This window comes from Phasianus colchicus, chromosome 1, assembly GCF_987193195.1.
Source record: "Phasianus colchicus chromosome 1, bPhaCol1.hap1.1, whole genome shotgun sequence".
In the NCBI taxonomy this organism is placed as follows: Eukaryota; Metazoa; Chordata; class Aves; order Galliformes; family Phasianidae; genus Phasianus; species Phasianus colchicus.
The window spans coordinates 64,704,953-64,728,479 of record NC_143436.1 but is presented as its reverse complement, the minus strand read 5'-3'; the positions used below and the strand labels follow the sequence as shown (position 1 = coordinate 64,728,479).

The following is a 23,527-nucleotide window of genomic DNA, read 5'->3' as shown; positions in this document are numbered from 1 at the left end:
TGGATGAGACGGAGGTTGAAATTATAGAATGAAATTAAACTTAGCAATACAAAGCAGAAGGCCATCATGCTCTGGTGTTAAGAAAGGTGATGAATTGCTGCAGGAGTTCCATCAATTCACTGCAAACCACAACTCTGCTGCTTCACTTTTTCCGTTCTGTGATTTGTTTTCTACCTCAATGGGCATTATTAAAAATTTTTGGTAGAGGCTCAGTATTCAGATGACTTGATAACCGGAATGGGCTCCCAACATTAGACAGTTATCAAAACTCAAACAAACCAAAATCTTGCAGGTGAGCAGCCAATGGACAAGAGTTCTGCAGAGGTAAGGACCATGCCAGCCTTAAGCTGAAAAGAAAGGACAAGCTATGACTACCATGACAGGAGCACTGAATGGAGACTCCCATGGGAGAGAACTCTGGAAACGCACTTCTTCCAGAAGCACAAAACTTCCTTCTTTTCTTGAAATTCTGCCATTATAGATCCCAGGGAAAAAAAAAAATGCATGAAAGAAGAGAGCTAATAAATGGAAGGTTAAGAAAACTGGGCCACAGGTGAGAAAAGATTATATGGACAGGACATTGAATGGGGCTAAATGTATAAAAAGCAAAACAGCAGCTGGGAACTGAGAAAGGAGGAACATTTGGAATATGTTGCCCAGTGAGGCTGTGAATGGCCCCTCCCTGGAAGCATTCAAGGTCAGGCTGGATGGGGCTTTGAGCAACCTGGTCTAGAGGGAGGTGTCCCTGCCTATAGCAGGGGGTTGGAACTAGATGATCTTAAGGGTCCCTCCCTATCCAAAACATTCTATGATTCTGTGATTTTGGAATTAACCAAGGAGAGCACCATATCCAGGAAAGGCTGAACGGCCATGAGGATGTGGATCCCCAAGTTCATGGCTTGAAGTGATTAACTACTAAAAGGTGGCAAAAAGGATCTTGACAAAGAAGGAATCCTGACCCTCTCCTGCAGAGAGCAGGATCTCTGAGCTTTTGCTGGCAGTTTTTCTGACTGAAATTCTGCGTAGACTAGCAGTAGTCTACAGAGAGGGAATTACTTTAACACTGCTAACTGACTCAAACCTGTTCTGGAGGCAGACAGCTATACAGTAGCTGTCTACTATAGTAGTATAGTGTACTGTAGTTTTGTATTGGGCTTATGAGACAAGGTTTTGGTAGCAGGAGGCTGCAGGGGTGGCCTCTGTGAGCAGAGCCCAGCACTGCCCCGTGTCAGACCACATGGAACAAGGGCAGAATGGCCACAAAGAAGTGGCAAAGATGAAGTGGACTGACTGTAGCAGCCTCCATTCCCTGTTCTCCTGCGCTGCTTGGAGGAGGAAAGTGGCTTTAGTTTGCTTTTGGTTCTCATTGCTTTAGTCTGTTACTAGTATGCAGTAAATTATATTACTCTCAACGTGGAATCTTTTTTCCTATGTTGATAATTGAGTGATGGTGAATGGTCTCCCTGTTCTTCTCTCAACCCTGTTGTTTCTGTTTTCAGGTGTCCAGAAACTAAGTTCTTGCCATTGCATACAACGATAAAATATTAGTTACATGATCACACTTTTTTTTATTGGTCTCTGACTACCACCCATTGCAAAGATCTGCAAGAGTGCAGTGAACAAGACAGAACTGGATATAAAAAGAACTGACAATAACAGGGATAAAGTAACAGTGCATCCCAGGAATCTTCCACCCATCCACAGACTTATGATGTCGGTTGACTCACCTGAACTGTCCTTCTCAAATACAAATACCCTTTGCGTATTCCTCATTTCTGAAGTCCGTAAGCTGAAATAATGTCTGGATTTGTGGGAAGTGAGCATTGCTAGTTATTCTGAAAAAATTTGATCCTAAACATCTTAAATGTAGTGGAAAAGTCTACTGGATACTTTATAGGTTGCACTGTAGCATTCTTTCTAATGCGGATAAAATAAAATTACTTGTCACAGATGTTACAAAGATCATTTCTACAGTGTTTTTGAATATCTGACTTGGTAGTGACAAGGCCACAGAAAATTAATGTTTGTTTTATTACGAAGGACTTATTTCAAATAGCACGCATTAAACAAAGCCTAGGGCCATAAAATTGCATTCAAGATCTCAGTATTGAAATGACAGTATAATTTCAGTAACGTGAATATTTCAGCTTGTGCACTTATGATCTATCTCAGCGCTAAGCTGCATGTTTCAGCATCCTTTCCCATTTCATTCTATCTGTAGCCCTAGTTCTCAACTCCTCCTGCTTAAATGCATCATTTATATGTCCTGGACTTCACAAATCTCAACTGTGCTTATTCTTTCTTCTGCTGTGGTGTTCCACTTTGCTAACCATTCTGACAGTCTTATTCAGCATCAGTGCTATTCTTCTGCCCTTGTAATCCTCTCAAAAGATTCCAGCCCAGTAGCAATGATTTACCTCTTCCCATTTTTTTGGGTATTTTTTGTCCCAAATTTTCTTTCACTTATTTTCCTTCTCTTGCCATCTCAAGGCTCTGTTGCCATTCCCTTGACTTGTCTCACTTTCTATCCTGATATAATTGCTTCTCCCTGAAGGAATTACTTTTATCACACTGATTTTTCTGCTACAAATTCTTTCCTTTCTCCCATTTCTTTTTCTTCTAACTAAACTGCTCAAACACTTCCCTGACTTAATCAAATCCTCCCACACTTTCAGTTGTAGTTGCCCTTGACTCACTCTTCTCCTCTTCCCTCCTCTATAATTCTCTTCCCCTCCATCACAAGCATTTGTACCTCTTCTTATATTCCTGCTTCCTCTAGCATGTCTTCATCCCATACCACAATTTGATCTCCTACACCTTGTTTGAATCCCATTGTTTTCTACTTTACTCCTGAGAAGTCTTGTTGTTCTTTTCATCAAGATACCAGTGTGCTTTAGTTTTCCTATTGTAAGTTAAAAACAAACAAACAAAAAATTCCAAAAAGAATGAACAACATCTTTTGTCTCTCCACTTGTTAATCTCCTCTTCTTGTATTCATCACTGAACTTCCTAAATGTGATGTCTTGGATTAATCTTAAGAGTTCCTGTCCTCAGATTAATTTCCCTCCAAACACACTCCCCCTCTGGATCTGCATATCTTTACTTCTGTAGTTCTCTCTATTCACAGACAGAGAAACAAGTCAATCAAATGTCTCTTTCCCTTTGCTTTATCATACTGTGATCACTCGGAGATAAAAGCAGAAGGTGTAACTAAACTGTCTTTTAATGTTCCTGGTGCTGGGGTATCCTGTAGGCTATTTCAGGTTTCCTGTAATGATTCGGAATGCTAAAAAGGACTAAGGGAAAGGGAAAATTTATCATTTTCTTTTTCCTTCTCTATGACAGAATTTTCAAAAAAACAAAAATGAAGAGAGATACAACATCAGAGAGGGCCATGGGAATCCTAGAAGACATCATTATTAAAAACAGCAAAGCCATAAACAGAGTTATGAACACCTGATAGAAAGAGGGAAAAAAAACAAACAGATATCTGCTTCAGAAAGACAGCTAAAGGCTGAATGTCACAGGGACGAGCTTTCACAGCCACAGTAGATGTATTTATTTTTAGAAGAGAATTATATACACACACGTAAGCATATGCAGCGCATGGTGAAGTCAGGACATGGTATATTTCATCTCTCAGAATAAGTATATATCAGTCAAGTGAGACACAAACAATCTGGCTTAACAGAAAAACACATTTATCATAATGCGGTGCTGTTTTGAATCTCAGGTTACATATCCAATCAAACCAATTTGTTATCTATTTCAAGCACACCTCATTCCACATTTCCTACTTATCCCTCTGTGGCAGTTTTATAAGCCAAATAATTATAATGGCACAAAACCATATCACTGGTTATATTCTGAATCACTGATGAGTTCTAGACCATAATCTAGATTCTCTTTGATTTAAAATAGCAAATTTCCATTAGAACCAATGAAAATATTTCATTTTATACTAGGTGTAAAACCTGTGCTATTATTTTAAAATGATATATGTATGTATTCAATTAGTAGATTGAAGAAATATGTTGACACTAATTATAAATCAGGTAAAACATGAAGCAGGTGGGACAGATTATGTCTTTATAAAATTCTGACTAGCTAGACAGAGTAGGCATCTTTCTTTCAGAAGTTATTTTTTATGGTCTGCTGGGTTCTCTTCTGATATTAGAATCAAAGGAAGAGGATGCTTGAATGTTTTCATGCTGCATAAAAATCTCTTAACTATAATCATGTACTGATTGTTTGAGGGCATGTCTTCTGTAAACATATAAAAACACTGTGGGAAATTCTGACTGCCAAGAAATCAGAAGTTACGCAATTATTGGAAAATACACCTGATGCTTCCATACATCTCTGTTTTAGGAAGTAGTAAAGAGCAAAAAAGAAGCAAATAAGAAGTCTCATATTTGCCTTCGGGCAGTGGACAAAAATTCTCTACAGAACTAAAAGCTTCTCCTTCCCCCAAACATAAATATTTTCTTTTTCATCAGGTCTTAAAATGAAGTGCTTCTAATCCATGTTGCATCAGTATGACTGCATACACAAAGTGTAAGGACACGGACAATAAACATCAAGAACTTTAAATGTGTAATGCGATGGAAAGCACAGCAATTACTGCGAAGCAGCAAGGTCCTAGACTACAGCAAGTGAAGGTTTACTCAAATGCAACAGTGTGTACAGAAATAAAGGAAAGAAGATGCTTACCTTCAGAAGGCCTCAGGCATACAGGGAACTCCAGTAAGATACCCCTGCCTCCACTTCCAACCCTTAAATGAGGAGTGGGAAGGGGTAGATCCTGGCTTCATCCCTTCCGGTCACTCAGGTACACTGCATGCACCTGAGCTCCCCTGGGTCGGCCCTGCCTTCCCACCAGGCGCTCAATCACTGATTCAAAACATGACTTGACTTAGCATTTCTGCTACAAAACGCTTAATATCAGAAAATGTAAATACCTCTCTGTCATGTCCAGAGCTGTTTGGCCAGATAGGTCCTATGCTGAATCGTCTGGAAGTATTGGTTAAACAGGCTTCCCCATTTCCACTTTCATCTCTCCTTTGTCCAAATGGATAGTTGTCCAAGAAAACAGAACATTGAGCATCTACATTATCAAAACCTATCTGAAAATTCCAATATGTATAGTCTCTCTCCACATTTGAATTAAACACATTTGTGGCTGCAGTTATACTATTCCTTCTGTAGATTTCTTTGTCTTGATTGTATGGGTAGGAATCCACCAGAGAAACGTTTCCATCATCAAACAGTAAGGACGACTTGAAACCTATATTTGGTGACACTGCGCCTTGTTGCCAGTGAGGTACAAAATTTTCAGAGTAAAGTTCACCACAAGCAACTGAAGGATGACTGCAAAGTTGTTGTTCTGGCACATTCAGACTAAAGATATCTGATGTGAAAAAATGTTCTTCATGATGATGTAAGTGTGATGAACCATAAAAGGAAAATTCATTGTTGACTTCATCAACTATTTGATCAAAGCCTAGATAGACCTTTCCATAAGAACCAGAATGGTGTGCTGGATAAGATGCATGTCCTTCATGAAATTCATCACCTGACAAAGGCACCTTTCCAAAGTATGCCATTTCTGATTTTTCTCTTCAATCTTGTTAATCTTCAAGGAAGTCTTACAATATTTTCAGGGTCAAAAGAGTGATGTTCAGAACTGGAGCTATATAACCCCACTGCAAGAAAGCACAGAACAAGAGTTAAACAAACAAACAAAAAATCTGGTATAGTGACAGCCATACTTTGGTCTACTTGTTTAGAGCTTTCTCCATGAGATGTAAGGATTTTCTTCATCCGGAGCTTGAATGTCTTTTGCCTGATCCTTATTTCCAGGTGCCCATAAAATTATTTTTAAGTATTTCCTGGATTCATGAATAATATCAAAAGGATGTCTGAAACAACTGGTCTTAAATACTAATTCTGACAAAAACTAAAGAAAATGTCCCCATAATTTCCATTATTTTCAATTGTATAGCACACATAAGGCAGAAATGAAAAACAAGGGAGTGGAAAGCTTTATATTAATGACATTTCCATTCATTACTATTTTTTTTTTTTCATCTGTAAAGTTTCTTGATATGATATCATTTTTTTATCCTACAGAAGTTAAGCAAGTGAAAGAACAAGGACAAAATATAGAAGACTTGGATCTCCAATTTCTATTATAAGCACTGCACCACAAAAAACTTGTATGTGACATATATAAATAAGAATAATTATAAATAAATTTCAGCCTTTTGTTTGTTTGTTTTTCAAAACCAATACATCTGAAAAGCCTGAGATTATATCTCTGTTATTAAATTAATAGGACAGGACATAAGCTTCTGTAGTAGTTCACCATCATTCAAACTTATCTGCAAATTTCCTAATCCTATTTTGTAATGAAACTCAAAAATACCCAACAACTCAAATCTGATGTATTCTACTGCTCTTAATGACTTGGCCTGTTGCACTTATTAGTATAGAAGAAGAAACAAGAAACAAATGGCAAAAAAATCAAACAGCAATACCACCAAGCGTGTAGTTTTGCTGGGTACTTTTATCACACAGAATAAATGGAAACATCTAATTTAATATTTCAATAAAAATATATATTACCTAGCCAAAAAAAAAAAAAAAACAACAACACTACTGAGATGAAAAGTACACTCAATTTTGTTAAAGCTTAACACCACAAATTGCTTTTCCAATATGTCCCCAAGATGTATACTATATTAGCTTCGATATTACTGCCTTGCAGTGAAAACTTATACTACAATAGAAGGTATTCATCACTGTTTTGTTTATTTTTGTTTTATTTGAAGTCAAACTCTAGGTGACACAGAATTCTATCACCCAGAGTCAGGAATGAAAAGAGAAATGTAACGTTAGAGAGGCTGAAATGACATTTCCACATTAGAGGCTGAATAACTCTTTTAAGCATTCAGCTTAGTAATTCCACGTACTGTGTATATTCGTATGCGTTAACTGTGTTGAAGACAAAAAAAAGAAAAAAAGATATTTACGATGTTGCCAGGGAACTAAAATGATGCATATCACTTTGAATAACACCATGAACTTCAGTTACCAGCTCAGTCCCTGCAAATGTCTCCCATAGTATATCCTGAAGTACACTTGTAGATGAATAAAAGAAACATAAGAAAGAAAAAGATACATCCATTAAATCAACCTAGATAACTTCTTTTATTCTATTTTTTTATTGTTATAATGAAAAATTAGAATATTTTAGGAAAAATAAGACTGGAGAATCTCTCTCTTCTGCTCTACCTTCTTTAATTAAGTTTGGCTACTGAGAAGACTAATAAAAGCACAGAAAATGCAATGCTCTTTACTCCCTTTTAACAGTTTCTAAAATATTTTCTTTACTTTTCAAACCTATGCCATTTACAATGAAACATTAATAGCTAATAGCTAACCCTGCTTCTTATATTACTACAGCTTCTGTGCATAGCATCCCACGTTTCTCAGGCAGATAAAAAGACACATATCTCACCTCCATCCATCCGTATGCAACTGCTTATCTCCTGCACTCTCCATACTGGAGGAGAAGTATTGCTTCTCCTGACTTTATTCCTGACAGTATTGCTACCTGACTTTAAAAGCAGGCCAGATAGATACAATGTCAAAGACTGGAAGGAGAACCATTTGTATGATTTGTTCCCATGTTGTTCTCACTGGGCTGAGGGGTCCACATGAGAAATGAGACTCTGCACAATGCATGGCAAGGGGAGCAGACGCATGCAGCACTGTGTGTAGCACCACATCTCTTTTACACTGGCACATGATTAAAGTGAACAATTTAGACTGGAAACTCATCATGTCATGCTGTAAATCTCAGTGTTTTAAGTCTCACCTGCTCAGTTTTTATGGCTGGGCTCTGTACTTAGACCAACTCCTGATCCTTTTCAAAGCAACACCCACATTCAGGGAAGGGTTTGGCTTTTTGCCAGCCACTATTACTGCATCTGAATTATGTGAAGTGCACTGACAATGCTGAATTTTCAGAAATCACTAACAAAATGAAAATGTATAATGCAAGCTTTATGTATATATATACACATATACTATATATATATGTATATTTATGTATATATATACACATATACTATATATACATAAAGGTTATGTTTCAGGGCTCATTTTCATTCTTTTATGGTTTCTGAAATTGTATTTTGGAGAGTTTCACAATTTTTCTGTGCAATATGAAGACTTCCTTTTCTTTGAAATGACAATTCATATGTTCACATAATTGCATACTTCTGGGATCTAGGGCTTTAAAGGCAAATCCCAACAAATTGTGTAAAATATTCACTACAAACCAAGGGAGCCAAGAGCATGACACAATGCTCTCAACACTGTCGCTGCCATCTTACCATACCCGAATACTTCCCTTATTTCTGCATGCACATGCATTCTAGTATAAAAGCTTTGTGCGCTGTAGGCTCCATTTTCTCTCTTTTTTTTTCTTTTTCTGGAACCCAGAAGTGCAATACTGGTTCAGTTGCTAAGCAGTAAGAATATATGTTGCAACCTCTTACCTGAAACATACAGTTTGTTAGAAGAATATACAGCCTCCTATTTCTTCCTGTTCACAGACACTTTCAGATGACCTATGTGCTTTCAGCACCAAGGGGGTGTAACTTATTTGTCAGACACTTCCCTTCCTGTTTAACCGGTTTACTGAGGTAGTGATTCTTTCCCATGGTTTCCTTCAGGGAAATTTCAAACAGTAGCAACAATAAAAGGTAACAAACACTTTATCTGTTGTTTCTCTCATTACTTAAGAACCGTACTTTTTTTTTCTTTCTTTCCTTCTTTAAACACGGTGGTAGATAATCTCACAGTTACAGAGCATGTATCAAACATGCTTAAAATAAAAAGACAACTTCTTCATGGGAAAGGCTGCAATTACACCAGGATTTAGAACTTTTATTCCACACCATCTTCATGCAGCTTCTCTCTGCTACTGGAGGTGGGAACTCTGAAAGGAAGCTCTTCACTCACAGGAGAAATGGAAGGTAGAAATATTGCTTGGCAGAGAGGTCCTCTGCCTTTGTCTCCTCAGTCTGCAGAGTTGGGGCAGTCCTAAGGGGGAAGAACCTTCCTTACACTGGGATATTTTTCAAGGATTGATAAAGCCTTTGCACCTTTGAAAAGCATCTGAAGAACTGGAATACAATTGAAGAACTGAAGAAATGAAATACAACACCAGTTGCTAACTTATTCCTAGACCTCAAGTCTGCCAGGTCTCTCCCGTAAAAGGGAGCAGCAGAGGCAGCTCCAGACACAACATGGAAGGAAATCCCTCTGGGCCCATCTGCTTCCAAACATCGTACCATCACTTAAAAAGGAATAAATTAACCCACCAAGGTGGCTACTCAGAATTCACCCAAAATCCCAATCCTAGTCTATTCCAAGGTTATTAAAAGCAGAGAAATATCCTTCAAGAAGGTGAGACAGTCAGTATAAACAAAATTTTTTCAGTTATAAAAGGCTGTACAGTAAGACTGAACAGAACAAGATAAAGCATTTAAAGTTAATAATTAATTAGAGATATCTTATATCTGATAAACTGAATGAATAATAATTTGATAAAGCATTACTGGGAAAACTGCACTTCAAAGTACCGCAAAAGCTGTCAGTGGCGTCACTGTGATTTAAAAGCAGTTTGCCAAGGACAAAAGTTATTTCAGTTGGTAAAAGGTGATGTTTTCCTTCTCATATGTGCTCTAACCCTTTAAAAATGCTAACTTGCCCACAGGCTGTGGGATTTGATGGCATTTATACTGCACTGTAGACATTACCAATGATTTCTGTAAAGTGATCCTGAGAGAGGATCATGCCAATTTTAGGGGCTGCCATTTCTTAATACATGGCAGTGTGACTGTGTGATATTGCTTCATCTCGCAGAGACTGAATGTCCTAAAAGGAGGAGGATACAGAAAACAGAAGAAATATGCATGGGAAGAGCCTGTGTTCCCAAGCAAACACAGAAAGCTGTATGTGTAACATGAACTGACCTGGGACATGTCCTCTCCCTACAGTGATTTCCATGAGAGTTATGAAGATTTTTCTTGGGAAACTCTGAACTTTTTCACAATTATTTACTTTCTGTTTCCCAACAAAGTAATAGGTGGGAAATCGCTGAGTCACTTTCTACTCTACTTTCCTCGAAGAACTATGGAGAATCATCTCCTCCCCTTTTGCTGGCATGTGGGAAAATCTATATAGACAAAGAAAAGTGGAAACTCACTGGGATGCTGCCTTCTGTTCTGTTAGACACTCTTGCTGCTCCACCAACTGGCAGGAACCCACACCTCACTAAAATTGAAGACAAAACGTGTTTTATTTAGCCATATATGAGCTTACATGTATGACTTTTGTCTGATAAAAAGTTGCAAGTAAAGAGCTGGCAAAGTAGTTGCTTTTACACACCCCAAGATGTACAGCATCGTCAGCAGGTCGTTGCTTTAAGTCTTGCTTCATCCTGAGCTTGGAGCTTTCCCAAACCACACCCTTGCATTTGAAACCTTGAGGCTTTGCCTTTAGCAGGCTTGTAAAGAGAATGCAGCGAAGTGTTTCAGCAGTCTGGGACCAGAAGTCTGGCTAAACACCCAGCCACTGAGGACACTGTTCCATTTTCTCACATATCCAACCGCCCCTGTTACTATTCTCCAGTGCCACCTACTGTCATTTTCCCAGAACTGTGGAGCAAGGAACAGAGATCATCGTGTCAAGTACAGTGACAATTAAACTTTACGTCTGGCTGCAGGGGATGTCATCATGTCTGTCATTGTCGCTGATAAATATTACCCCTGTCAGAAAGCTGCCCTATATAAGGAAGATTCATGGTTCTCGAGACCCTGCCTGTAGATGATGCGATGCTACTTCTCTTAGATCAGTTTTCCTGCTGCAATCAAAGTGATGACAACAGATCAGCAAAACTGTATAGAGCTTTTCCACACGTTAGTGACGACGACAACAACAACGTAAACAATGCCAAGATCTTATTTTGTTTAAGCAGCAGAGGAAAAAGAATTCTAGCAAGAAAAAGATATGGTTAAGATCTGGTTTGTTGCACTACCTGCCCTTATTTCTTTCTTACTTTCAAGATTTGCTTAGTGTACGTCACACGTCTGGTAAAACCCAGCAGAATAGATGCTGCTGGGCAAGAAGAATAAATGTCTGAACAAACATGACAGTGTTCGAATCATTATGATGTGACTCATCTATTAAGAGGACTTATGTTGTAAAGGGCAAAAAGGACTTGCCAATTCGGAAAACACTCCTCATCCTCTGTTTATTCACACAGAATAAATCAAGGAAACTGACAGAGTAGGAGATATAAGGAAGCAAAGTTTCACTTTTCCATGAGAAAGAGATAGATTATGTTATATTTTATACAGAAGACATTTTTAAAGCTCTGCTGACTCCTATGTGTAATACACAAAGTTACTAGGTTACCAACACCCTGCCACCATTTGAAATACCCTGTTGTGAAAGACCTACCTCCCCAGTCTGAACATATGGAATGCAAAGCTAACCATGACTAAATGTAAACTATGGATTTTAATCTCTCCTTTCATGTGAACATCTTCTGTGCTTTGATCCTGTAAAAGGAACAGCACATTTTACTGGTGTTTCTGGGAGCAACAGTGACTCCAGCTTCAAAAATCAAATTGCTGAGAAAACTGACTGCTGAAATGGAGATCAATCTCATCTCAGCTATCTTAGAATGCAGTTAAAATAAGACAAGTAGGCAGATTTTTATATATCCCTACATGTACGCATACACACTATATACATATATATACATGTATGTATGCATGCATATATAAAAATATGTGTAAGCACATATATAATACATATGTGCTTATACAGATATAGATATATATTAGGCTTTTGTATATAGGTGCATACATACAGAAAAGAGTGTAATAAACACTAAGTAACCCAGCTAAAATGTTTCAAAGAACAAGTAAAGCCAAGAATTTCAGGTGAGAGAGCCAAACTGCCCAAAGCTGAATTCCTAAAGCCAAAGCTTCTTTCATACTGTTTTTAAATTTTGCTTTGTGCTTTTTGCCTCCATTTCCCTTACCTTCTGTGATTTTTCCACTGCTCTTCTTTTTGCCTTCCCAGTCCAGTGTGCTTGCTCAATGGCTTTCTGTTAAACTCAGCTTTGTCATTCCATATACTCAACAACATTTGTTGACCTTCCAGAAATTGTTCATATCATACACTGTACAAATATAAAAACAGAGCCTTGTGATACTAGCAGGCTGTTAAAGCAAGCTCACTACATTCTACAGAAGGCTTTATCCTATGGAAAATTTAGCAAGTTGGTTCAAAACCTTTTCTAAGACTCCCTCTCTCATGGCAGTCCACAGTGCATGGGCATCTGGGGGATTTCTGGAGCAGAAGAGCCCCAGAGAGAACAGAGATCAGCTCCAAATCACAGAGCTCAGCCACACAGTTCTGGTGAATGTGAGCCAGGGTGACAGAGCCAGGGTGACTTTGCTATTGTAGCCTGGCAGAATGACCCTACATGGGCTCAGGGAACAGTATTATGACTGCCTTGAAGAGAACATAAATTAAGCACGACTTTAAGTTCAGCTCAGGAAATGTGAGGGGGAAGTTTTTCACTGAGAAGGTGGTGAGGTGCTGGCACAGGCTGCCCAGAGAAGCTATGGGTGCCCTGTCCCTGGAGGTGTTCAAGGCCAGGTTGAATTGGGCCCTGAGCATCCTGATCTAGTGCCTGATTTAGTGGTTGGCAACCTTGCCTGTGGCAGGGGGGTTGGAACTAGATGATACTTGAGGTTCCCTTCCAATTGAAACCATTCATTGATACTATGATTCTATGAAAATAGGGATGAGGAACTGGTAATAAAGACCCATTTGTATCCTTTATGTTCATGATGTCAAAAGTATCTTCAGGCCAACCAGTGAAATTATAAAACATAGTACTATAAACCAGTATATTATAAGCTAGTATATACAGAAAAAAAGCTAGTATAACAGCTAAAGGTTATATGTTCTTTGTCAAAGAAAACAAATAATTGTATAAACATAAAACTACACATATCTAAGATCAAAACAATATCTTTCTTACACAGTATTAACCTTGTCTCAATTTGCATTTCTGAGAGGATGCTTTTAGAATCCTAGAATGGTTTGGGTTGGAAGAGACCTTTGAGATTGTCTAGTTCCAATACCTCTGCTATAGGCAGGGACACCTCCCACTAGACCAGGTTCTTCAAAGCCCCATCCAGCCTGGCTCCTCCAAGGAGAGGTCATCCACAACCTCACTAGACAACCAGTTCCAGTGTCTCACCACCCTCACAGTACAGAATTTCTTCTTAATATTTAGTCTAAATCTCCTCTCTTCCAGTTTAAAACCATTTTCCCTTGTCCTCTTGATACATGTTCTCATAAAACGTCCCTCCCCAGCTTTTCTGTAGGTCCTCCTCAGGTACTGGAAGGCTGCCTTTTCCTCTCCAGTCTGAAGAGCCCCAACTCTCTCAGTCTGTCCTCATAAGGGAGGTGGTCCAGCCCTCTGTGGCCCTCCTCTGGACCCACTCCAACATCTCGATGTACTTTTTTTGTTGGGACTCCCAGAACTGGACACAGTACTCCAGGTGGGGTCTCATGAGAGCAGAGTAGAGGGGCAGAATCACCTCTCTCAACTTGCTGGTCACATTTCTCTTGATGCAACCCAGGACATGGCTGGCCTTCTAGGCTGCAAGTGCACACTGCCAGCTCACATTGAGTCTTTCATCAACTGACACCCCCAAATCCTTCTCCTCAGGGCTGCTTTCAAGCCATTCTCTGCCCAGCCTGTAATCTGTGCTTGGAATTGCCCCAATCCAGGCGCAGAACTTTGCACTTGGCCTTGTTGAACTTCATGAGCTTGGCATGGGCCCATCTCTCAAGTATGTCCAGGTCTCTGGATGTCATCCCTTCCCTCTAGCATGTCAACTGCACCACACAGGATGGCACCATCTGCAAACTTCAATCCCGCTGTCCACATCACCTACAAAGATGTTAAATAACAACGGTCCCACTACTGATCCCTGAGGAATGCCACTCATCACCAGTCTCCACTTGGACATTGAGCCATTAACCACAACTCTCTGAATGCGACTATCCAGCTAATTCCTAATACATGGAGTGACTTATTCATCAAATCCATTTGTCTCTAATTTGGTGACCAGACTGTCATGTGTGTCAGAAACTTTGCACAAGTCCAGGCAAATGCCATCAGTTGCTCTTCCTTTATCCACTGATTCTGTAACTCCACCATAAAGGGCACCAAATCTGTCAGGCACAATTTGCCCTTGGTGAAGCCAAGTTGGTTACCACCAATCACCTCATCTTTATTTTCCATGTGCCTCAGAAGGGCTTTCAGGAGGATCTGTTCCATGATCTTGCCAGGCACAGATGATGGGACTGACTGGCCTGTAGTTCCCTGGATCTTCTTCTTTTCCTTTCTTTAAAATGGGGGTTATGCTTCCCCTTTTCTGATCAGTGGAGACTTCACCAGACTGCCATGACCTTTCAAATATGATAGATAGCGGCTTGGCAACTTCATCCACCAGTTTCCTCAGAACACATGGGTGGATCTCATCAGGTCCTACGGACTTGTGAACCTTCAGGTTCTTTAGATGGTCTTGAACTTGATCTTCACTTACAGTGGACAGATCTTCCTTCTCCCAGTTCTTACCTTTTCTTTCTGCAGCTTGGATGGTGCAACTAGAGCCCTTTCCAGTGAAGAATGTGACAAAGAAGTCATTAATTACTTCAGTTTTCTCCATGACCTTTGCGACCAGGTCTCCAGTTTCCTTCTGTAGAGGGTCCACATATCTCTGTTAGCAACAGTGCACACATTGCAGTCTTACAATATGTGACTTAAATAATGTAGTATTTCTGAATTTTCATTAGACATCTTACACAGGGGTAGCTTCTTGCATTTTTCTTTCTATTTTAATTTTACTTTCATAATTGCTCACAGTACGACTGAAACACTTGCTTTGAAAAAAAAACCCACAAACCAAACATATGGTTTTCACAGAAAAATTGTCAGAGGCTATATATATAGTTTTTAAACCAACTGAACAGCATTCCTTATATGCAATTCGAGATATAAAGCATCTGCTTAGATAGCTAATTTGGCTGCATACTTAGGTTGCCTATGCATGCCAACAAAGCATTCATTATTGTTTTCATTAAAACTTTACCTGCAGCATGGAAACCAACAATAATTTACTTGAGTTTCTGCATAAATAATGCAAAAGTTCTGCTTACCTGCAATAATACATATTTTGGCAAAGTGCTATGTGAAATTAAGCTCACAGCAGCCCTCCACCACAAGTGGGGAGGCCCTTAAATCAGTGGCTGGCACAGAGACATTCTCAGTGCAGATAATCCAGCTTCTTTCATCCATCACAGCAAAGTACCTTCCTCATCAATGTTACCTGGGCAGATTATTTTACAAAGCAGCTGCTGTCTGCTATGTCAGGTTCATAGCCTGTTCATACTTTTGCTAATGATGCTACTGTATTTATGAAGCAGGGGACCTGTATAATTGAGCAGGTCAGGTGTGTCCACTGGGGCTGGGTGCCAAATTTACACTGCAGCAACTCTGCAGCTATAAACTTGCACCCTACCTTGATGGCACCAAACGTACTCACCCCATTGCTGTAGCCATGTCTTAGATTTGTGCCCCACTCAGCACTGTTTTGATCAACTCAGTCAACCTTTGGTTTTCCAGATCTCTCCCTCTCCCTCTTGCTCTCCAGCATAGGAATAAATCTATGCTAAGACAAGAGTCAGGAGTGAGCAGCACAATGTTTCACATCACAGGTGAGCTGCTATACAAGTACAGTCAGAGGGGAGCTGTAAGGCCCAGCTGGGGAGCATGAGCAAGAAAATTATGGTATAGATACCTCAGCTATGGTGGAGAATGGAAGAAAAATAGCTATTATCCATAGTATTACCTTGCACAACATCTTGAATAGATGGCTGATGTTTTCCAGGAACAGATTCCCATCTCACAGTGAGATCGAATAATCTGGCAAATACTAGATTAGGAAAGGAAGAGAGAGAGAAACAAAGAAATAGCCTTTGTCCCACCCACCCAGCAGCCTAAGAAAATCTCTTCTTGAAAGAGTTCAGTAGACTTTACACTGACAATAATTCCCTGGTCCTTTTGCATGGGGAGGGCATGGAAAACAAACTAGCTCAAAAGAAACATGTAGTACCATGCATGACCATGGCCTACAGCTAAACCCCTGATGACATGAAAGCACTCAAGGAGGCACACACTGCGCTACAATTGCTGAGGAAAGTGAAAAACTAAAAGGCACTATGTATGTCCCCTGCCCTAAGCACTGAGCCAGCCCTGGCCCACCAGGCTGGGCCTAGTTCACTTTGCTCTCCTTTAGGGTTCATATGCAAAATCAGAAATATCTGTTTAGAATAAATTTTATGCTGAGGGTGGCAGCCTTCTTCCAAAGTGATGTGTCACTGAATTTACCAGATCAATCTTGTCCCAGGCATGGGAACACCAGACCGGTCACTCCAGTTCTGGTGGAATCAATGTGGGAGCCGTCCTGATGCAAAGATCCGAGCTGGGACACCTGACTGGAAATCTGTAGTGTTCAGACCAAACATGACCCTGGGGTGTGCCTAAAAGCAAATGAATACAGAACTCATTGTCATTGGGCTTTTCATTAAGGCCTGGGTTTTTTTTGGAGAAGAGAGTGAGAGTCTCGAAATGTAAACCAGAGCAAGTCAGCTCCATAGCTTGGGAGGTTAAGAAGAAAAACAAGGAAATTTGAATAAATCTGATGGTCAGGAGCTGAGGTATCATCTCAGAAGGCTGTACCGCAGGCCTCCAGAACACATCCTAATATAAGGTACTATCTTGTACGATATAACATGCCCTTCCTTTGAGACCTAGCATCACAGTGTGTTACAATCAGCCAGGAAAAGACTGGATACTGGAATTCGAGAACATATGCAAGGTTTATCTTGGTATTAAAATAAACCTCATCCATAAAACCCCTTGAACATCTGTGCTTTTGAGTGTTTCAATTAACTGTGCCATGTCTATTTCACAGCAGCAAATCTAGAAAAAAAATCCAGACAGCTTAGACCAGGGCTGGAGCCCACTCCTAATATATCGTACACATCCTTTACTGCTGCAAACTAGAAAAAAGCTATCTCATTCTTCGCTTGGTTGATCTACTTTTATATCCTTGATTCAAATGGAGTTATGCAAACTTCATGTTTGCTATCAGGCTATGAAGAAGCCTATTGTAAGTAGGATATGGTTTCCTTAGATGTAAATGCACATGCAAAATAGAGAAAGCTTTGATATTGAGATTTTTTTCCCCTGAGGTTCAAGTATTTTATCATTTTAATATTATTCCATTTTCCTGTGGCATTCAATTTTAAAACGTCTTTTGTATTAGCTCAGAGTATTATAATTCCTTCAAAATTCCTCTGGAGGGCACTATTACCATAACTATACAATTAGCTACCAATGGATATAATAGAGATAAACACTAAATAGCCTTGTTGGCAGGAGGTAGAGTGTCTTTTAACCAAGACAGCTTCTTTACTGCTGCCTGGGACTTTGCTTTAGAGAACATGCGAAATCCTAGCTACATAGTCAAAGAAAGTTTAGTAATTAATATAGAAGTTTGGGAAAAAGTACAGACTGGAGGGGGCAGGGCTTGATAAATCAATGTCTTTGCTATCAAGTACAGGTATTTGGTATATTCTTTAAAGACTGCAAATGGGATATTCATCAGGTACAGGCTGAATTGTGAGGCTTTGGTGTTGGGAAGGGTTGAAGGAACATATACCTCTCAGGCTCCATGTTCTCTGTGACCACTACTGTAACACTGGACCAGCAACTGCAAGGTCTCTCTATACATGCACTAGAGCTGCCCTATCTCACACTGCGGGGCAAAGTGATTTACCTCCCAGGATTTAAAAAAATTAAAGAAAAAAAAAAGCCAATCTAACATAAAGAGATGGTAAGATGGGCGAGCAGTATTTCTTAGTAGCAACATGTTTTTCAAAACTGAGTGGGAAATCAGAAATGAGCTTTGCAATTCGTTGGAAAACTTTTGTAAACAACAGGATAGACAAGCTCGGAAAGCTGAAGTTGAAATTAACCGTGTACATCTAATAGAGTCGCCCTCTTGTGATCATGTGAGGAACTACACGATGATCATTTTATTTCGGGGCTCTCTGAAATTTTTAGGATAAAGAAGTGGTGACCTGCAATGCTCAGAGTTCAGATTTTAAGCTTTTTGCCCCTGGGAAAGATTTAAGTGTATATTAAGTGCAATAAAAGTTTTATTTTTATTCTATTACTTCCTCTTGTCTTTTCCTTTTATCAACGGCACATTTAGTTGTTTCATTTATTTCCCAGTTAAACTAGAAGTGATCTGACTAGGCACAGTATTTCTGTGAGAGATTTTACAGCAAGCAGCACACTGAGATTATAATAGTGGTGAGGATCTTGGGGTTCTATGTTGAAGATAGCAGTGTTGACATAATGTGTTTTTAATTAGGCCATCAAACAAAGGAAATACATAAATTAGAGGGAAGGGTATGTTTCAGTTATGACAGAAATAGTATTTAATTAATATTACCAAGTAAGAATTAGCACATACATACAAAACAAAAAATCTGCTAGAACAAAAACAAATAGAGGTTTTAACTTAATTTCCTATAAAATTATGTTTGGATCTGCACTAATAATTTCATTTGTAAAAATAAGCCTTGATCTTTTTCACTGACCTCTTACATATTTCAAACTGTATTCGCTGTTCTTCATTATCACCTCATTCAATGACAGTCCCCACATGTGTTTTATTTCAACATTTTTTCTTCCTCCTTCATCGCCACACTGAATTTTCACAGCTTCTCCTCCTAAATATTGGATTTCAATAGCAATTGAAACATTTTGTTTCAGAAGATTTTTTTTTAAAAAACAAAGAAAGAAAGAGAGAGAGAAAGAGAGAAAGAGAGAAAGAGAGAAAGAGAGAAAGAGAGAAAGAGAGAAAGAGAGAAAGAGAGAAAGAGAGGAAGAGAGGAAGAAAGAGAGAAAGAAAAACATGAACTTTTCAAATAGATGTAAGAGGGAGGAAAACAACAGGAACCAAAAAAAAAAAAAAAGATAGGTCAGATTTTGGGTACATCAACCTTGACATTGTCCTTTTAAAATACTCCCCAGGCAGCGTTAACTTTTGCAACCAGCACTCAAGCAGCCGCTCACCCTAGGGCTCAGTCAGCTTGGCAGGATGACAGAGGTCAGCATTTCACACGAATGAACAATTTCTCCAATATATAAGGCAGCCATTCAGCTTTCTCTCTCTTTTCACCTGTCCTTTAAAGTTTAAACTGAGGCTATCATAGGTACTGTGCACAATGCAATGAAAATCCCTCTTTCCATTAACCCTTTGAACCCTTATGATGAGAAGTGATATCCTCACAAGTTTAAATTGAGAGACAGAAGCCGCAGAAGGGCTCCTCTTCCCACCCCTCTTCTTTTGTCAATTCTCCATACCAGTTTCTTTTGCTTATGTACTTTCCCTCACAAGTAAAAGCCCTATTACTTTTCTAACTCAATCACTGAGTATGAGAAAATCTTGCTGTTCTGACTGTCTAAAATGTGTGCTTTAAGAGGGAATGATATTTTGACCAGATTCCCTTTCTGGATTAATTCTTGTATTTCTGCTTTGGATGTGATTGGATAAGGATAGGAAGCCATTGTGCAGAACTTGCACAATGAGGCCCAATAAATTTAATTGTGATAAAACTGTCTTTCCAGCGAATCCTCTAATCAAGGAGCTAGGCAATATGTACAAATTTTGATAAAGTCCAAGGGTTAGGCTAGATGAACACAGGTCTACAGTCTATATAAAGACTGAACTCTTTAGTCCTTAAAATTGAAAAGCATGTACCATGCCTGATATTAGTTTGATGGTTTGAACAGTTATCCATCCAAATTGTCCGGACAATTGAAGAATAAATCTATGTGAGTTTGGTTCAAGCTCACTACTGTAGAAACTTGTGAAAATGAAAGAAAATCAAAGCCTGTGGTGTTCTTTTACATAGCCAGCAAACCTCCACGCTCCCAAAATTCAAAGATCAAATCAGATTTCTTGGGGTCAGCTGGGACTTCACTTTAATCCAATGTGCAATTTTTAAGAAAAAAATAGTCATTCAGTAGTATTCTCTAAGCAGCTATTAGACATAAAATAACTATTTAGAAGGATTTGATTATGATAGATTCAATAAATTAGATTCAAAAGGCTAAGAATACAGTGAAAATGTAGCATTTACTGCATTACATTTAGAAGGGCTTAGGTTGGCTACAAGAAAATTGAGTGCACTCTGGAGCCACGTGCTGATGTTTGCCATCCCAGATTTCTGCATATACAAAGAATACACAGAGGATCAGTAACACAGTGGAAACAATTGGGAAAGTCAGGGAAATCCATGTCTCCTGAGTTCTGATTAGTTGTAAGGGCCATTATAGCCACTGCTTTTGAATCCCAAAAAGCTTTAAGCTGGGAAAATCATGGAAGGGTATGATATCGAGTTATGACAAAAAAGAGTTAAGAAATTCTGTGTTTTTGATCACTTAGCTGCTCTAGGCCCAGTGATATGTAAAAGTTCAAGTAATTAAAATATTAAGATGTGCAGGGTTAACCATCAAGCCTTCATTTTCATTACACAAAACACTAGTTTGCCTTTTCCAGCCAAAAGACTGTGAATGGACTACAGTTGAGCACTGAGTATACTTTGTTAAAATGTATATACCAAATGAAGAAACATGTAATCACAGATGGTGCCTGTTTTAATTAACAAGAATGATGCTTAAGCCACCCTGATGTTGATAAGTTTATGAAGGTACCAGACACTGGAAAAAACTGACTTACATTGCATTTTTTTAATTTAAGATTTTATTATTATTATTATTATTATTATCGTTATCATTATTGATTATTATTACTACTCTTAACCTCATGCCAACTATAAGCTTCAGTCACAGAATGATAGACTCATTAATGATCGAAAAGACCACCAAGATCATCTAGTACAATCATCAATCAATTACCACCATTGCCCACTAACCACTTCCCTCATCTCCACGTTTCTCAAACACCTCCAGGAAAAGTGACTCTGTCACATCCCTGGACAGCCTGTTCCAATGCTTCATCGCTGTTTCAGAGAAGACATTTTTTCCTAATATCCAGCCTAAGCATCCCCTGGCACAACTTAAAGCCACTATCTCTTGCCCTATCACTGCTACCTGGGAGAAAAAGCTAACCTGTATCTTGCCACGACTTCTTTTCAGGAGTTTTAGAGAGCAATAAGATCTCCCCTGAATCTCTTCTCCAGACTGAACAATTCCAGTTTTCTCCACTGCTTCTTATAAGTCTTGTGTTCCAGACCCCTCACCATCTTCACTGCCCTCCTCTGAACTGAGGCTCTGGGGCGTCAGTGTAGGCCTTTCTTTTGGTGAGGGGCACCGAACTGAACACAGTCCTCAAGATGAGGCCTCAGAGAGACAATCACCTACCTTGTCCTGCTGACTACAATATTTCTGATACAAGCCAGGATGACATTGGTCTTCTTGGCCACCCAGGCTCATGTTCAGTACATTTATCCCTGATAAAGTGGAGGCATTAGTCAATACTGAACTGCTAAAATTCAGTTACTGTCTTTCTCAAGCCAATATGGTTCAACACTTCTGTTGTATAGATAAAACATTTGGTGAAGGTGAGAGAGAGCCTCTTGCAGCTAAATAGAGCTTGCTAAAAGAATGGCAAGACCCAAAGCAAGGATTCTTGCAGAAATATCGTGTGGGTTTTAACCCACCTTTCTTTCTTTCTTTCTTTCTTTCTTTCCTTCTTTCCTTCTTTCCTTCTTTCCTTCTTTCTCTCTTTCTTTCTCTCTTTCTTTCTCTCTTTCTCCCTTCCTTCCTTCCTTCCTTCCTTCCTTCCTTCCTTCCTTCCTTCCTTCCTTCCTTCCTTCCTTCCTTCCTTCCTTTCTTTTTCTTTTCTTCTTCCAGGGATATTTTTAAGAAAGTTTTCAGGAAAAAAAAAAAGGGGGGGGATAGGGGGGGTGGGGGGGCAGTAAGGGCCCCTTGCCAGGAGGCAAAAGCTTATGATCCATCCAGATCTCTGAAGGCTGAATTTCAGCTAGAATTCTCTGGAGCTTGGCCTGAAGTGGATGTTGCTTCAGCGAATTCAATTTTCCAAGGTATTAAGAACTGAAAAAGTAAAATAGATGACAGGCACTGAGGATGGAATTGTAGCCCTTCTGCAGGTTAATGGGGCTTTTTGCCACAGGTAGGCTAAGATTTCAACTCTGCTTTAGGGAGCAAAGCAGAAAAGTGTTATACAATATTTAAACCTTTATCATTGTAAGCCTGAGTTTGGCAGTAAAATGTGTATAATGATACTGACTCTGCCTTCAAGTCTCTTTGAAAGGTACGGAAGAAAAGCGTTACATGGGAGTGTGGTGTTAGGATTATTCCACCACTAGATTGAAAGAAATGAAGACTTTCTAAAAATTGCTACTCTGAGGATATCAAGACTTCGAAGGAGTTAAACCTATTATGGAGAAGAAAAAATAAGATTTCTGAATAAACTACAACTTTCATATTCCTTTTAAGGGGGAAGACAACTGAGCAATGCAAGCTGACAGCTTGTTTTTTACATTCTAAGCATGCTGTTTTCCTCAGCAGAGGCATAGCACCATAGAAGAAGAAAAAGTTTCATAACATAATTGGGAACTCATGTCACTAAGACCTCCTACAGTCGAATGAACAAAAAGCCACTGGTGCTGGAAACTAAAGTTCTCGGCATGCTTGTTTTCTTTTCCATGGATGGAGCTCCTGTGAGATTTGGAATAAAGTCCATGTCTATCTTGTATTCTTGTTGGCTTGCCTCCCTTTTTCCTATCTGGGGAGAATTTTCAATAAACATTTGTCTCTAAAAATCTCTGAAATCTTGTTTTCAGAGATACTGCTTACTCTGTTTCTTGCCTCTTTTTTAGGGATTTGTTTTACAAAATTCACATACACTGGTGGTCTCCAACTTCATTGCTGATTTTAAAGCATTAACATAACACATGCAAAGAAACTATCTAAAATGTATGTAGCTTGAGGTCAATTAAAAATTTATTGGAAGCACATTTGGCCACTTAGTAAGGAATTATCAACTGCTACAACTCATTTTGATAGAGAGAAAACCACTTCTGATATTAAAGAGGTTTTTGATCCTCAGTCCTACCCTCAGAGAGTAAAATGAAGAGAAATGTAGAAAAAAAAGTCTGCCTTTAATTCCAACTCGCATATAATTTCAGTGGTCTGAATATTTTACCTTGATCTTAGTGGTCTGAAAACACATTAGGATATAGACCATCTTAATACCACCAGATGTAAGGAAGAAAGGAAATTGAGAAGGAA

At 39.1% G+C, this 23,527-nt stretch overlaps 1 protein-coding gene across 2 annotated transcripts in view; it reads right to left on the bottom strand.

The window, feature by feature from the left end:
• PIK3C2G (phosphatidylinositol-4-phosphate 3-kinase catalytic subunit type 2 gamma) overlaps nt 1-23,527 on the bottom strand; it is a 286,035-nt gene that overhangs the window by 194,435 nt on the left and 68,073 nt on the right. For both annotated transcript variants that reach the window (XM_090145886.1, XM_090145891.1), the window contains exon 2: nt 4,962-5,705. In XM_090145886.1, the coding sequence (XP_090002012.1) occupies nt 4,962-5,606 (645 nt within the window). In that variant the 5' untranslated portion in view covers nt 5,607-5,705. The remainder of the gene's footprint in view (nt 1-4,961; nt 5,706-23,527) is intronic.